This window comes from Aricia agestis, chromosome 5, assembly GCF_905147365.1.
Source record: "Aricia agestis chromosome 5, ilAriAges1.1, whole genome shotgun sequence".
NCBI lineage: Eukaryota > Metazoa > Arthropoda > Insecta > Lepidoptera > Lycaenidae > Aricia > Aricia agestis.
The window spans coordinates 15,728,970-15,746,544 of NC_056410.1; the positions used below are offsets into that span (position 1 = coordinate 15,728,970).

Below are 17,575 nucleotides of genomic sequence, written 5' to 3' on the forward strand. Positions count from 1 at the left end.
ATTGTGAGTTACCCACATTCATCCATTAATGTCTTTAACACAGACATATATCAAGATAGATACCACATGTCCCTCTATTTGTATGAAAACGAGCGTACTTGTTTCCTATCTACTTTGACGTACCGATGATAAGAAACGTGTGCATTGTCTAGGCCAACGTTTCTATTCGAATTTCTGTAGCTTAATTAAAAAAAACCTACGGCACAATTAGGTATTTTTAAAATTCTGATTGACGTCCGATTCCGAACAGTGGAGCGCAGACTAAAGAACAGACTTTCGAAAGACGAGCATTACTCGTCGTTTGGGCACGCGAAGTACATACACATGTGGTATCTATCTTGATCTATGTCTGTGGTCTTTAATTATTTTAGGAAAAGTGCCGCCGCCTACTCGTAGTATCGAATAACATTAATGCTTTTGGGGTTTATTATTTTAAAACTCAAAAAATGTACTTCATCTTAATCTTTAGAATAATTTTCCTCAAAAAAAATATCCAGCTAAAAGCAGTCTTTCTTCAAAACATAAAAGGATATGAAGGATATAAAATTGGATGTGCAATTTCAATAATGTTTACACTGAGTTCAATATATCGATGCTGGACCGGCGGCGGTAAAATTTTACTACGCCGTATTCTTCTAATTAACTCTGATGTGACCTTCGAGGAGATCTTGGTGGTGTTATGGAAGTGTACCGTGGCCAGTAGTTGGTGTACCACAAAAAAAAATTGACTTACATATTTCTAGTTTATAAGAACCAAAAAAAAGGCAACATCTCTGGACGATCGACGAAAGGATTGGGATTTGAGAACAGAGCACCCACTCCAAAATAAATATTTTTCTAGCTTTGTCTTGAACACAATACAACACAAGTTTGCGGAACACTGCACTAGACTACTGTCACCTCCAGGCACCAGTTATCGAGGGGCAATGATCTACAACGTTTTTTTCGCTGAATAGATAACACTGAAAGAGGAATTCGTACCTACGTCTGCGAACTCTTAAAGTAATATTTAGTTTATAAGGCTACGCAATTATAAGAAAACTAAACTGGTATGTGTTAGATCAGTGTTTTTCAATCTGTGGGTCGCGGAGCGTCAAGTTGTCAAATGTGTTTTTGTATATGTTACGCTCAAAGACCGAAAACGCTCAGTGAGCGAAAAAATGGCTCACAACGCGTTGTGGTAATAGTGAACCGGCCACGACGCGTTCTGGTAATCACAGAAATAAATTCGTGTCGTGGCTGACGTTGTGGTAATCGAGTAAAACCATGACGCGTTCTGAGCATTTAAAAACAGCCACGACGCGGATTCGTGTTGTGGCCCTAAGGAAAACGGCCACGACGCGTTTTGAAACCAGACCGTGTTACGCAGGAGTAATTTTATAGCGCCCAAGTGTGTGCGCAATACACAAGAGCACTCTGGTGTCAATGAAACCAGGCCAGTTACGCAGAAGTAATTTTATAGTGCCCACGTGTGTGCGCGTGTAAAAGTCGGTCTTGAACCGGATCTCTCGCCAGCGCTCCATTGGGTTATGAGAGTAAAGAATAGTGCTCTTGTGTATTGCGTACACACTTGGGCACTATAAAATTACTCCTGCTTAACTGGCCTGGTTTCATTAAAACCAGAGTGTTCTTGTATATTGCGCACACACTTGGGCACTATAAAATTACTCCTGAGTAACTAAGCTGGTTTCAGAACGCGTCGTGGCCGTTTTCATTAGGGCCACAACACGGATTCGCGTCGTGGCTGTTTTTAAATGCTCAGAACGCGTCATGGTTTTACTCGATTACCACAACGCGTTGTGGTCGAATAGCACGCCAGCCTTGACACGAATTTCGCTATGTGGTATTTCTGTGATTACCAGAACACGTCGTGGCCGTTTTCACCAGGGCCACGACGCGAATTTCGCGTCGTGGCCGTTTCACAGTGACCACAACGCGTTGTGAGCCATTTTTTCGCTCACTGAGCGTTTTCGGTCTTTGAGCTAACATATACAAAACACACATTTGACAACTTGACCCTCCGCTTCGCAGTCGCCTGGTCGCGTAGGCTTGGCCTAAGCTTAATAGTTTATATCGAAATTGTGAAAGTTTAAATTAACTTAAGTGTAGACTGGTAGACTTATTTCCAATTTAGCCCTTGTAGAATATATTAACAGCTGAGAGTGATTTAAATAATCCATACCAAAATTATAAATGCGAAAGTGTGTCTGTTTGTCTTGTTAGAGACATTATTTATTCACACTTCTAAAAATCAGGTACTTTAAATATAGATCGCTGATCGATCGATCGATTTTTACGAGGTTTTTAGATGTTTTTTTTCTTACAGGTGAAGTGGTGCCAGAGATAAACAGCGAACATGTTGAGTTTCACAGACTTGGTGAGATTTTGATTTATTAAAATTATCAACTCATTTTAACATTTAAATATTTCTATACATATTGTAAGTACTTGTTTGCAAAGTTAAGCAAAGAAATTAATGCTAAATAAATTGGATGTACTTAATCTTATGCCATCGAGACTCGACGTTAAAAAATTGCACGATACGAACTCTACATTTAAAAAATTTGAATTTCAAAAATCGAATTTATGAGATTTTTTCACAGACGCGGTTCACTCAAACGGCGAACTAGTATCGCGACTGGAACAACACGCGTCAGCTGATGCTACAGGCGACGAAAAGCCCCATGTACACGGCGAGACCAAACTAGATATGCCGGCCGAAGGAGTCCATAAAGTGGTGATCCAAGATGGCGCCCACGTGAGCGTGGTCGACGCGACTGTACCTCCGACTGCCGCAAGCGAGGAGCCTACTACTAAGGTACAGTCATGTTTAAATTGTATTAGTTGCAGCAAGGTAAACACCTTATTATTGGTACTTTAAGTTCATACTACAGGAAGATCTTATTATTGGCACACAGTACTTTGAAACAAAAATATATCGTGAAAATAATAGAACCATTGCGTTGGAGAATAATTTGGACGTTATGGTCAATGGGGTTCAATAAGTGATGGTGTTCCAAAATGTCAATATAAGCTTAATTCCTTGTCTGATAGAGTCGGTTTTCTATCAAACTACATTTTTTTTTGCATGAAAAACCAATTTAAGATTATAATTAATTATTATTATACATAAATTGAACGGTCTGAAACAGCTTATATAACCGTGTTTTTGCCAAAATCCCAAGTGTCCAGAATAAATAATGAGGATAAGCAAACGTTTCGCGACGGCCGTAAAGTTAGGGTCCTAAGTGACCTAGCAATACGGTCGGCTCATTTCACTGACGTATTATGTTGTTTGTTCTGAAAGATATAACACATAAAATAACAACATTTATAGTAACGATTAATTAAAGTTTTTACATTTGTTGTTATGTATGTAAAAATGCTGATATATATATATATATATATATATATATATATATATATATATATATATATATATATATATATATATATATATATATATATATATATATATATATATATATATATATATATATATATATATATATATATATATATATATATATATATATATATATATATATATATATATATATATATATACAAGAATTGCTCGTTTAAAGATATAAAGATATAAGATAACAATAAATATATTATATAATATATATACATACTTATATATATTTTTGTTTTATAAATTGCATAATAATTATAATGTTTTGAACGGTGTGGTTCCGGTGTGACGGTCAGTAGATCCGACATTTTTAGATTTTCTAAGATGTATAATATTACAGTTTTATAAGGTTTTACAATAGGTAATATTACAATTTTATTTTATAATACTAAAGCCGCCTTTAGTCTTCTTGGAACGAAGTTCCTTATGGCGCGTCCGGCATTCGCGTGCTAAAGGAGGCTAGACAGAACGATATTTGACCTCGACACTTTTTTATTAGTACCTGCATAGTAGGGTCAGAGAACGTTGATAGTATTCCTGTCCGTCAACTAGATAGCGTTTTTTGGAATAAACAGCGACGCGTTGTTTGTATTCCTGGGCGTCAATAGATGGCTTTTTTTTATTTTTTTTAAGTGTATGTATATGTACAGGTTTTTTGAACAATAGAAATAACTACGTTCCATTCGGGTGTCCCATGACATCTCTCAAGTTTTCCAAACATTTTTCCTCCCACAAAGGAGTAAAACAACTTATTTTATTGTTAAAAAAGCTACGTACGCCTTTTTACTGATACTACGTAGATTCGACGTAAGGTACGTAAGCTACGGGTAAATAAATTGCCGAAGTTTACGACTATGCAGTTGTTTCAGCTTTATGCCAATGATATAAGGTTCAATCTCGTGCAAATTCAGAGGTAACACAACTTTGAACGGTCTGTAGTCCCAAAATAGAGTCATTACTTTGAAAGAATAATAAAAGACGATAAAGTTAAAGAGAGGTGACGTTTTTTTATACCTCAGGTATTGGAAATGTTTATTTTATTATGTTCTTTATCGAAAAATGCTTTTGAATATTTTGTAAAGGTCTTTACTTTAAAATTCTAATGATAGGTTGAAAGGTTGTTGGTCTGTTCTCTCTTCAGCAATAGAGCTGAGAAGTTACTGATTTTGTAATTTACTAGTTTTGAATAAGTAAATAATAATAAAATCGGCCAAGTGCGAATTAGTCTCGCGCACGAAGGGTTCCGTAACATTATAGAGCAAAAATAGTATAATGATGTTATTTTTGTATGGGAGCCCTCCTTAATTATTAATTTTATTTAAATTTTATTATTAATTATTAAGGTATAAATACAGCTGAGTAATTTCTGAATATTTCAGGTGCCAATCTGTTGTCATCATTGATACCGAGAAAAAAATGGTTAATAAATCACGTTTGTTGTATGCGAGCCCCCCTTAAATATTTAATTGATTTTGTTTTTAGTATTTGTTATTATAGCGGCATTAGAAATACATAACCTGTGAAAATTTCAACGCTCTAGCTATTACCGTTCTTGAGTTACAGCCTGGAGACAGACAGACAGACAGACAGATCGAAGTCTTAGTAATAGGGTCCCGTTTTTACCCTTTGGGTACGGAACCCTAAAAACAGTAGAAACTCGATTATCCGGCCCTCAGTTATACGGATTAGCGATTATCCGGACTGTCATCGGAAAATGTTACTATTATAATAAACATTGATTGTCTCTTCTCTCTGTTGTTTTTAACAAAGACATAACACTGAACAATATATGCACCGATCCCGCTTTTCTTTGTACAATCAACCGGATTTTCGAATATCCGAATGCCTAACAACAACGACATTAAAAGCTATTTAAAATCTCGTCGAATAGATTACAGGGTATATTTAACCAACTAAATCACATCACATACTCGTGACTCGTGAAGAATGTTTGATTCAATCAACAGTGCAAACATAAATACTTTGTATTTGTACTTCGTGCTGAAGTCGAGATTACTTTATCTCTTTCTTTTATTATCGTTTAACTAGCTGATGTCCGCAACTCTGTTGCGCCAAAATTCGTTTGTTGCGCGGGTATCGTACATTTTTTGGGATAAAAAGTACCCTATGCCCTTAAATATATAATACATATATATGATGAAATATATCCTTAAAACAAAACAAACATAATAACTGTATTTTAAAAAGAAACTTCAAAATTGTACGTAATTGAGAATTAAAACTCCATATTTCCAAAACGACTGAATCGATTTTGATGAAACTTGCACTGTTCCCTAAGTTGAACAATACCTAGTCCAACAAAGAAAGAATTACTTAAATCGGAATAGTAGTTCCAGAGATATGCGAACACAAACATAAAAACATGCATACATACATACACTTTTGAAATTGAGCACATTTGTTCAGATACACAACATTGAGATATAGACGAAAATTGAGCAGTTCTGGAAATATTTCATACATACGCGTCGAATTGATAACCTCCTTTTTTTGATGTCGGTTAAAAAAAAAACAAAATACACAAGGAAAAGGTTAACAAACGGAACGAGTTAAACTTAACACTGAACTAAACCCGAGTTCAGAGGGTGGTGAACTCGGGAAGGGTTTCGTTCTTTGATCCTTCCTAAGTCGCCGTGTGTGAAATGTTTTAAATCAGTGCTATTAACCTCTACACGTTTTCCGTTTTACTTGACTACAAAGAAGGCAAAATGAAGGGTTTGTGGGAATATGCGTGGCGACCGGCGACGCTATAAGAAGTCTTCCGACCGAGCGAGGTGGTATGCTCGGTCAGGCCAAAGCCCACGTGATACATTTCAGCTGTCGTATATGTATAACGGCCGTTCCCAATATTTGATCTATCTCTGGTTTTGCCCTACTAGAGATAGGAATAGCTCACAATTGACATACAATATATTATGTCTAATGTGAGCTATTCCTATCTCTAGTAGGGCAAAACCAGAGATAGATCAAATATTGGGAACGGCCGTAAACCGACGCGCTTAGAAAACTTCCATAGGGCGATGTAGGAATGTTAGGGGGGTTAATTGTGGGTACCGCCACAGGTTATCATGGTAACAACCCTATGTATAACTAGATGACGCCCGCAACTCTGTTGCGCCAAAATTCGTTGATCGCACGGGAACCGTACATTTTTCCGGGGATAAAAAGTAACTATCATAAGTTCTTTCCTTGGACTCAAAGTATCTCCATAGGAAGCAAAATCGGTTCGTGAAGAGGTAACAGACAGACAGACACTTTCGCATTTAAAATATTAGTATGGATGTTTGATAACTTTCTTTCTGATAAACGATTGAATCGATTTTAATCTCAATAGCGGATTTTGCAAATTATTATAGAAAGCTATAATGTGGGCTAATTGTAGTGAAAATATATTAGAATTTGTAATTTGGAAGATAAAACTGCTAGTGCGGTACACCGCCTGTCCTACAGGAGAGGTTATACCATCAGAGAAGTTGATTAATAGGCAGTCGATGGATCTACGCCATTTGGTCGGATTATATCAAATCAGTGTTATCTGTGACATCACGCATGGGTTTGACATCACGCGACCAAATGACGTGGGTCCGTCAACTGCCTAGGAATCAATTTCTTCGATGGTACCTATAAACCCGTTAATTTTCTCTCTGTCTGTGTAAGCCTTATGTCGTTGGCATAAAGGTCCTATCTTTACATCGGCAAATAACAGCATCACTCTTCCAGGTGTTCCATGGCGCAGCTCGGCTGGTCCAGCCCGGATCAGCCACTAACGCCCAACCAACCAATGGGCATACGGCCGTACGGCGTGCTTTCAACGCTGACATCACTAAGGAGACCAAAAATAATGTAAGTGAGAGGAGTAGAGTAAAAGAAGACAATAAAATTGACCAAAGCTCATTCAAATGCGACTGCGCGTAAAAGCAACATAAAATTAATGTCAAATATCGTGAAGTTGACTGATACTAAAATATTTATATCGATCTCATGCATCGTCTAGTGCAGTGTTTCCCAACCTGTGGTCCGCGAACCCCTGGGGGTCCACGAGTATATGTATGGGGGTCCAAGGTATCTCTGGACTAGGTTTATTTTATTAAGTGCGTCCGTGAAAACTAGTAGTTTCGTGTTTGAAAAAGGTTGGTAACACTGGTCTAGTGGCCTATTACTACATAATATTATGATTTCGGTGTTAGAATTTCTTAAAGTACCTAATCCGTAAATAAATAGAAAAACAATTTTTAGTCCTTGTCAGGTTAGTAGAAAAGACATTTGATAGATAGGAGTTAGGACCAAGCATTGTATACTCTATAAGTATTTCTTTTATTACATTTTCCTCTCGTAATTAGTGGTGTTTTTTTAATGCTAAGGCTAAAATAAAACTAAATGTTGAATTAGATAGAGACTATTAGACTCAATATGTTAGGTTTATTCGGTTACCTAGATCCTAAGCCCGGGCGCGCACTAGCGGCCAGCCTGCCTAGCATACGCCAACCAGATATCTCACTCTACATGTTTTCTCGATGTTTGATGATTTGTCTCTTCATCTCTATTGACCCTAGCATGACAAACATTTTTTCTCGCGTAGATCTATCATCGAAATAACACATTTTTATAGAGTTTTGTCGAGATAATGTCGAGATTTTGACATTATGAGACGACTAGTTTTTAATTATCTCGAGAGTGAGATATCTCGTGGGCGTGTACTAGGCAGGCAGTTCGCGACGGCCATCGAGATAATCGCCTTAGTATGAAACAGCCATAGACCACGCGCACCATCGAAAGTTTGGTGTGGCCGCTGGCCTCCGTGCGCCAGCGGCCACACCAAACTTTCGATGGCCGTCGCGACCTGGCCGCTAGTGCGCGCCCAGCCTTAAATTCTTGCTAGGGCAAATATAAATTATATTCTGTGGCTAGGGTAAGCTCACAATGACACGCGACGCGGTATGGGATTTTTAAAACGTTTATTTAAAAATATCCACAGCCATATTATAACCTCCTCCTTTTTGGAAGTCGGTTAAAAAATCAAACTTTTAAACTACACAAGAAGATACACGTCTTATTGAAAGAGTGACGCCCCGTAGGTCAAAAGTCGTCAAAATGAAACTTTTGACTTCTATAACAGTCGATATAATTAATAGCTACAACAAATTGGTCAATCTTAAAATTAAAAAAATGACCATTTATAATAGGCATGAGAGGAAAAATATTTATATTATAATATGATAAAAATTAAAATACTTTTTAGGGTTGTGGTCAACAAGGAACCCTTATAGTTTCGGTCTGTCCGTCTGTCTGTCTGCGGTTTTACTCAGAGACTATATAACCTAAAAAGCTATAATTCGACATGAATTCTTATATTTTATAGTCCTTGTTACCTAGTAGCCAATAGCTATAGCCATCTTATAAAGCAACATTGAAAAGCGTTTCAAACTCGTAAGGTTTCCGTTATGGAAGTCAATAAACATATTATTTTATTGTTTGTCGTCTGTCGCTTCCACAAACTTCCATTAAATTGTTAAACGTTTCAATTTCAACTAAACCGGTAAATAAAAAACAAATTGAAATGTAATATTGTCGTGTTTGATTCGCAATTTGTGTTCCAATTTCTGATGTTAATAAAAACGAAAAACTTGTTTGTAAAAACGTGTCTGATGATATAAGCGACGTGAAAAGTAACTTGATTCTTCTTTCGTAATCAAGTTTGGCTTTTGTTTATTTGCGATTATTATAATATTTTGAACGGGGACCAAATTGTTGGAGATCCTATTTCATTATGGTGTCAGTCGACCAAGTTTTGACGAATAAGTTTGGCACTCACCTTAAAAATCCACCTTAATAACATTTAATTGACCTTTGACTTTTTGGAAACCTTAAATAAACTAAAGGAAATTAAAAAAATACGAAATAAAAGCCGACTTTAAGTGCGTAGAGACAAAATAATGGGCCGTTAATATTATGGAGACCCAGGCTTAGGCTTTTTGCATTGTACTTATTGCTTTTATTTAGATTAAGTTAAACCGGACTTTAGACAAACCAACAAACCTAGACATTACTTTTAAAGTTAATATTAATTCAAAAGCTTTAACAACTGTCATGTCAAATTTAATCAAACTCCGTTTAGTGGATGCGTGAAGAAGACGTGTTTACCTTTATAATACTAGTGTAATGTAAACACCTTTATAATAATAGGACGTAAACGGTTTTATAATAGAACACTGAACAATTATTGCCCGCGTTTCTAAAGTTTTTTGACATGAGTTTTTAAAGCATTTTGATTGGCTAAAGTCAAAACATTAACCAATAAACAACACCATAGAACAACACCGTAAAATAGACAAACCCTCGGAAAATCAACAGAGAACATTAACATAATATAGGTTTAAAGGTCTTTGGAATAGACAAAGTCCTGTCAAAAAACCCTCAGAAAATAGGCATAAATTAACTTCTCAGGTGGACCACTACTCGTCGTATGCTGGTGTCCAGTATTCACCCCTGGACATGGCGGAGTACGTGTTCTGGACGGGCGACGAACGCGGCGTCACTGCCGCTATTGAGGACTTCTTGCAGGAGGGCATGGTAAGATGTAATGGGAACATGCTACTTGGTGGTATGGTAGTTATAGCAAGTCTAGCTGTGGCGGAATTGCGAGGAATTTATTTCGATTCTATAAAATCTTAAAAAACACATTCTTGACTACGCAGTTTTGGTATATGGAAGATAGCTTCACTTTATTCCTAGCTCATAACCAGAAAATTGCTACGGCTTATGGATACTCACTTTTTTTTTGGCCTTTGTGGAAATACCTGTTAATTATAATATCAAATTAAAACAGTAACTACTTCGGAAATCAAAAATGTCAATTTTCTTACACAGATGACGAAAGAGGAGGCCATAGCGTTCCTCCAAGAGATCAAGTTCAACATCGACTACCTCCGCGCGCACTACTCCCAGCGCGCCGCGGAGGAGAGCGCACAGCAGGAGAGACTGAGGAGCCTCCTCATGGACCAAGCGGCCAAGGTGAGTTCCACCATCTAGGCTAAAATAAGGAGGCAAACGCGCAAACGGGTCATCTGATGGAAAGCAACTCCCGTCGCCCATGGACGGGAACATTAGAAGAGCTGCAGGTGCGTTGCTGTCAGACATCTGGACAGGTCACAGCTGGGCATATTCACAACTGGACGCATTCCTTACTGGACACGTTCGCAACTGGACGTATTCTAAAATTGGCTTCTTTACAACTAGGCTCATGAAGATTTCATCCAGACACATTCACAACTAGCCACACTAAAACTGTACAATGCACATCCCTACTTGATGCGTTCTTCAAGCCTAGAGTCAACGTGCTATCTCTCATTTTATTTTTGTACTTTGATATGTAATTATTGGCGACGGTCGATTCGCTAACGACTGCATGTTTTCGCAACTTGCCTTTTGGCTTTTAATACCAGCCATCATTATTTTCCAACATGGAGACTCATTGATTTTGTCATACTCCAATCTCTATATTCCCTTACCCCGTTACCATTTGTAGTAGTTTTGTGATATAACCTAACTAAAATGGTAGTCGTAGCCGTATATATTGTAAATGACAACGTAAATTGGTTAAACTTTTAGGGTCGTGTTTATAATTAAAGTTTCAGTCGCCACACGTCGAAGCTACAAACTAATTTGCAATTTAATCTGACATGTAGTACACAGATCGACATTCAGTAGGCTCAGCCATCTGATGTATAAGCTTTTAAACCTTAACCCTATACGGATAAGGTTTAACTACAGTTATTTTATGTGCTTTAAATATTCAAATATGTTAGCTAATGGTTACCTACTTTTAGGGTTGCCATCACCTTTATTGCCGTCGCCGGTCTAGCACGACAAAAATATGGCTATTTCCCCGGATTAAAAATTATTTACTATGCGTTCCATTTTTTTCAACAAAAATGTGTAAAAATTTTATTAACTTAAGTCCTTGAAATCGTACTTGATTTTTATCAAAGAAGGAAGAAAGTATGTATGCTTAGCGAGTTTTTTTATCTTTCATTTATTGCTGCCTGGCCAAAAAGTTGAATTCCTCTCAACAAAAGTCTCCATCCGGATTACACTCGGACACTTTTCAAAAACCCGGCCGAACGGTCCCCGGACGCCCTTCAAACTAGGACAAATCGGGGGAAATTCGGACGGATGGCAACCATACCTACTTTTGCAGTGTTTAAATGGTGTATTGTATATTTTATTACTGTTTCTACGATTAAAAAAAACATTTACAAACTGCCCTATTAGGCTGCGTTTCCACCAGAGATGTGTTGCGAGGAATGTGTTTTTGAGAACCAATAGAATCGCTTCATTGACGTGAGCTTGCCATGACATCGCTCAGCGCGGCAATGCTATCACATTCCTCGCAACACATCTCTTGAGGAAACGCAGCCTTAACAACATCTAATTCAAGTCATCAAAATATTTGCACGTCGAAAATTATATCTGGCTAATCATCATTATTGTACTATTTTATCGTAATGCAAATTAACGTTAATATACTTAATAATTCTTTGGAATTTATATTTAGAAGCCTCTATAGATATTATAATAATATTATGCAACTCAAGTACTAGTTTGCTACTACAATAAAATATTACGTTACTTCATAATTTTTTTCAATAAATTATTATTACTAGCTATGTGACCGAGCTTTGCTGGGTATTCGATAAAACACGAATTAAATGACATTTTCTAAAAATGATTCCTAGCTAGATCGATTTATCGCCCCCGAAAACCCCTATATACTAAACTAGCTGTTGCCCACGACTTCGTCCGCGTGGACTTCAGTTTATAGCGCGCGGTGTCAATAAAATTGGTGTCAAAAGCTTTTTAAAACCCTGGTACCCCTTAAATCAAAATACCCAAAACAGCCGTGTAGTGTGCACATAATATGATTTTTTTTAAATTAAACTTTTTTATACCTTTTAAAGCTTATTTAGCTTTACACAACTTAGCTGCATAATGCATTACACAACTTTAGCTTTGCCCAATAGCCAATACCCATAGGCCATTAAACTATTTAGTATTTATTATTGGTAGACTGTTGTTTCAGATTTCTATGTTGGTACGTGAGTTATTTAATAACATGTATAACAATCGAAAGAATCGAAATCTTAACTCAACATGGTACCACCTCTTATAGAAATACATATGAGCAAGCGATAGCGCGATCTAGGCGACTCTTGGCGCCATCTGTTCCAGTTTTTGGAACTAACTTAATTTGAACAAATTTACGGATAAACACCCCCTTACAACCCCTTTTTTCAGTAAGAAGTAGCCTATGACCTTTCTCAGACTTTAGACTAACTGTGTACAAAATTTCATTACAATCGGTTCAGTAGTTTTGGCGCTGTTGTTTTTGAATTTGATATCTAATCTAAGTTGGTAGGTGAGTTCTTAGTTAGTAACATGTATAACAATCGAAAGAATCAAAATGCCCAGCTTTACATGGTACCACCTCTTATAGAAATACGCATGAGCAAGCAATAGCGCGATCTAGGGGACTCTTGGCGCCATCTATTTCCAGTTTTTGGAACTAACTTAATTTGACCAAATTTACGCATTTTCACCCCCTTACAACCCCCTTTTCCAGTTAAAAAGTAGCCTATGTCCTTTCTCAGGCTTTAGACTATCTGTGTACAAAATTTCATTACAATCGGTTCAGTAGTTTTGGCGTGAAAGCGAGACAGACAGACAGAGATACTTTCGCATTTATAATATTAGTATAGATTTCATGAAAATCGTTGGAGCCGATAAGAATTGCTCGTTTAAAGATATAAGATTATTATTATTATATCTCAGCACCTCTGGAAGGTGTGCGCACTGTAACGACTGCTATAAATTTTACGACGAACAAATAAAATGTACACTTATTTCAACCCATAAAGTAGTTAATGCACTTTTAACTATGAAACACTAGAGTTTACAACGTCTCTATTATTAGCTTTTTTATCTTTATTACTTAACTACAAATGAAACAAAAAGGCCAAAAAATCACGTTTGTTGTATGGGAGCTCCCTTAAAATATAAACTTTATTTTATTTTTGGTATTTGTTATTATAGCTGCATAAGAAATACACAACCTGTGAAAATTTCAGAAGTCTAGCTATAGCGGTTATTGAGATACAGCCTGGAGACTGGAGACCTGGAGAAGAGCAAACAGACAGACGGACAGACAACGAACAGACAGACGGACAGATAGACGGACAGACATTGAAGTCTCAGTAATAGGGTCCCGTTTTTACCCTTTGGGGACGGAACCCTAAAACTATTATAAATATTCTGCTTTATTTTTTATGTTTTACTTGTGGGGACATAGGCTCCTATATTTTAATTCTGTAGAATTAAATATTTCGCGTACTGAGCCGCAGAAGTATTATTTAATATTTCTGTCTAATTTCTTCTAAAAAATCAGCGCAATTTTTATTATTTTCACGAAGCGAGATGTTGCATTGCTACGAATAACGGCGTAGCTGATTTCCGTAGCTGCGTATAGGCCTAACGACGACAGAACTCTACCAAGTAATTTATTATAATTTTTTTTTTATTATACTTTTTGCACACATCAAGGTACAGAGGCGGGCTTAATGCCTTTAGGCATTTTCTTCCAGCCAACCTTTGGGTAATCATTTTCAAATTATTTCTTTTAGTGAAGAGTCCATTAGCATAAACTAGCGACCAGCCCCGGCTTCGTACTCACTGAAAAAATGATTAAAATTGATTAAGTAGGTAATTTTGATTTATATACTTATTCATTACTACCCGTGGCCCGCATTGGTCGGTACCGCCGCAAAAGCTACTTCCCGCAATTTTTAAATCTGTAATATCTTCGAAAATATTCATTTAAATTATATGCTGTAATGCCTTATAGATCTATATTAAATCAATAATGTACATACTACATAAGAATTGTTACCTCTTTACGCTTAAGCCGCTGAACCGATTGGGAAAGAATTTAATTGAATAAGGATTAACCCTCCGTGTACGAGGTAGGGTATGACATATCCCAGTGCTAAAAAAATTGATAGCATTTTTAACCGAAAAAGTATGCGAGTTGGTTTCCTCAATAGCTGCAAATAAGACGTTGCTGCTTTAATTCATACCAAATATTCAATCCTATGTCTATCACCTGTGCTTAAAGTGCGACTGGGTATCATATGTGATAAGATATGGGGTACGCCCCACCTAGTAAAGCACGTAGCTTCTTTTTTTTTATTTATTCACGAGCTTTTGCCCGCGGCTTTGCTCTCGTAAAGAAGTTTATACAAAATTTCATCCCCTATTTGAACCTCTTGGGGTTGGAATTTATCAAAATCCTTTCTTAGCGGATGCCAACGTCATAACATCTACCTGCATGCCAAATTTCAGCCCGATCCGTCCAGTGGTTTGAGCTGTGCGTTGATAGATCACTATGTCAATCAGTCAGTCACCTTTGAGTTATATATATATATATATATATATATATATATATATATATATATATATATATATATGATTAATTTCGTGCTTAACTTGGATGAAATATTATTTTCTGGTATAAGTTTTGTTAAAAATGTTTCGGTTTGCCTTCCTCTTTAATCACTCTATCTATTAAAGAAAACCGCATCAAAATCCGTTGCGTAGTTTTAAAGATTAAAGGGAAGAAAGGGACATGAGGGAAAAGAAGCGGCTTTGTTTTATAATAATATGTAGTGATAATGTAGGTACCTATGTTGCGTTCCTTAGCACATTAAACAAGGACGAAAAATAAAAATAAACTTTTTTATTTAAACTACGATCTACTTCTCAAGGTTTTAATCATACCACAGTTATAAACATCATAACATGTAATATGTATAGAATAAATAGAAAAGCTTTTAGCATTCTATTCAACAAGTTGCGCGATTAAATGTAAAGCCAAGGCTTAATTTTTTCTATTGTACTGCGAACATTGTAAGTTCTATGTTCTATGGAATATGTTTCAGCGTGACATTGTAAATGCCCTTGCTATTGTGTTAAATCAATTGTTATAATCGTAACAGTCTACGTTTATACTGTTTGTAACTTGTAATGTTTCGTATTTAGTAACACGCAATTTTAAGGATTACGGTCAAAAGGAGATTTTGTGTCTATACGAGTATAAATTAAAAATACATACCAAAATCTCATGTATATTGTAGCGCCTAGGCTACTGATTATATTTTTAGGAACAATTGTATAATACTTTAGTACTAAGTATTTCAAGTACCATAGTAGACTATTTTTCTTTAAAATGGAATGAACCTCGACGTGAAATCAACATAATTTTTATAATGTTGGTCATATGGATTCCAGCTATAATTACATACTTATTTAACATTCTAGGACTACCCGTACCGCGCGAACCTGCAATCGTTCCCCTTCGGCAACAGCCCCGACATCATCCGCACCATATCCGGCAAGACCTGGGACATGAGCAACAGCCTGGCCGGCCCCAGCCTGCCCGTGACGTCGGAGCTGCGCCCCGAGCCCGTCAAGCGCTACGACCCCATGCTGCAGACTAACATCATCGGTATGTACCGTAGCAGGTGGAGCGAGACCTGAGACTTGGGCAACAGCCATCAGCATCTTAAATTAATTTTCTCATCTTCATTGGGGAGGTGGCGGACCAACTAGCACCACATTCCTGCATCATCCTATCTAAGTTTTCTAAGCACGGTGTCTTCGACTTACCGAGCATACCAGTTGGCTTGGTCAGAAAATCTTCCTTTGGGGCCTCTGCGCATATTTCCACATAGTCTCTGGTCACAGTGAAAGAAGGCGTAGTCCGAATCACAAGCCACTGCTTTGCTAAGGTGTAAAATCATTGTTTGTGACCACACGAATAACAGACAGACAACCACACTTTTATATTATTAATAAGGATTTCATCATCAACCTATCAACTGTTACAGGCACCACGGACTACGATCGCGACGGCCCCAACATCAGCGAGGCGGAGTATGAGGAGGCGATGGAGAGACTGCGCGCTGCTGACTCACTTTACACACAGTACACGCTTGAGGAGATCATCTACCAGTTGGCTAAAGTGAGTTCATGATCCTAATTATACTGATTTAGTCTAATTAATAAAAAAAATTGGTCAAAGTTTACGTGAGGGAGCCATGACTCGAGCCGGCATGCTTCGGCACGAATGGGTGGGCCGGCTCGACCGGAGAAATACCACGTTCTCACAGAAAACCGGCGTGAAACAGCGCTTGCGCTGTGTTTCGCCGAGTGAGTGAATTTACCGGAGGCCCAATCCCCTACCCTCCCCTAATCCCTTCTTTTCTCTACCCGCCCCTATTCCCTTCCCTTCCTTACCATCCCCTATTACTCTATTCCCTCTTAAAAGGCCGGCAACGCACTGCTCTTCTGATGCTGCGAGTGTCCATAGGCGACGGAAGTTGCTTTCCATCAGGTGACCCGTTTGCTCGTTTGCCTCCTTATTTCATAAAAAAAAGTCAGAGTTATTAGCTAGTCGGTCACTACAGTGAGTTGCGAACGTTTATTTTTGTTAAGAGAGAGAGAGCAGAGACTTCTGGCACAAAAATCTCCAATAAACCGGCATGAACAATGATGATCTTAATGGTAGCTAGTGGGTAAATGGTAGCTTTTTTAAAATAATAATGATTGTTTTTTCAGATGATGTTCTCACAATCTCTATCTCGGGAGCCGGCGGCAGCGCGCGCGGCGACACAACGGTTCATGTCGTTCCTCGAACTTGAAGCTGAGAGAGGACAACTGTCGCGCACTATTGAGAAGAAAGTTCTAGGTAAGTTTGAAAAATAATACCATCTATAGTATTTTGATATCGTTGCCATCTATGGGATTACATCACCGATTACGTCTTAAAACAGTAGATTTATTGACAGAAAGGCTGCAAGACAACCATGGGCGCCGGCAGAAATAATTTCCAAGGGGTGTAGATTTGAGTTTCTTTCTTCTTTATTTTCTTTTTACTTTTTACAAACAACAGTGAACAGTGACTGTCTATTTACGTCAACATAATACATTTAGTGCCGAAACATTACGAACTATCCTTGTACGGCAAGGTGATAACTGATAGGGTTACAAAATATTTTTATTTCAATAATTCCTGTTGATCCCGAG

The 17,575-nt window shown here is 37.4% G+C and overlaps 1 protein-coding gene across 1 annotated transcript in view; it reads left to right on the forward strand.

Moving 5' to 3' along the window:
• The window catches only part of LOC121726786, a 78,768-nt gene that overhangs the window by 57,976 nt on the left and 3,217 nt on the right, over positions 1-17,575 (forward strand). Inside the window, exons 5-12 of the mRNA XM_042114301.1 lie at positions 2,327-2,377; positions 2,604-2,818; positions 7,160-7,282; positions 9,884-10,009; positions 10,307-10,450; positions 15,809-15,995; positions 16,378-16,511; positions 17,108-17,237. Of these exons, the coding sequence (XP_041970235.1) occupies positions 2,327-2,377; positions 2,604-2,818; positions 7,160-7,282; positions 9,884-10,009; positions 10,307-10,450; positions 15,809-15,995; positions 16,378-16,511; positions 17,108-17,237 (1,110 nt within the window). The remainder of the gene's footprint in view (positions 1-2,326; positions 2,378-2,603; positions 2,819-7,159; positions 7,283-9,883; positions 10,010-10,306; positions 10,451-15,808; positions 15,996-16,377; positions 16,512-17,107; positions 17,238-17,575) is intronic.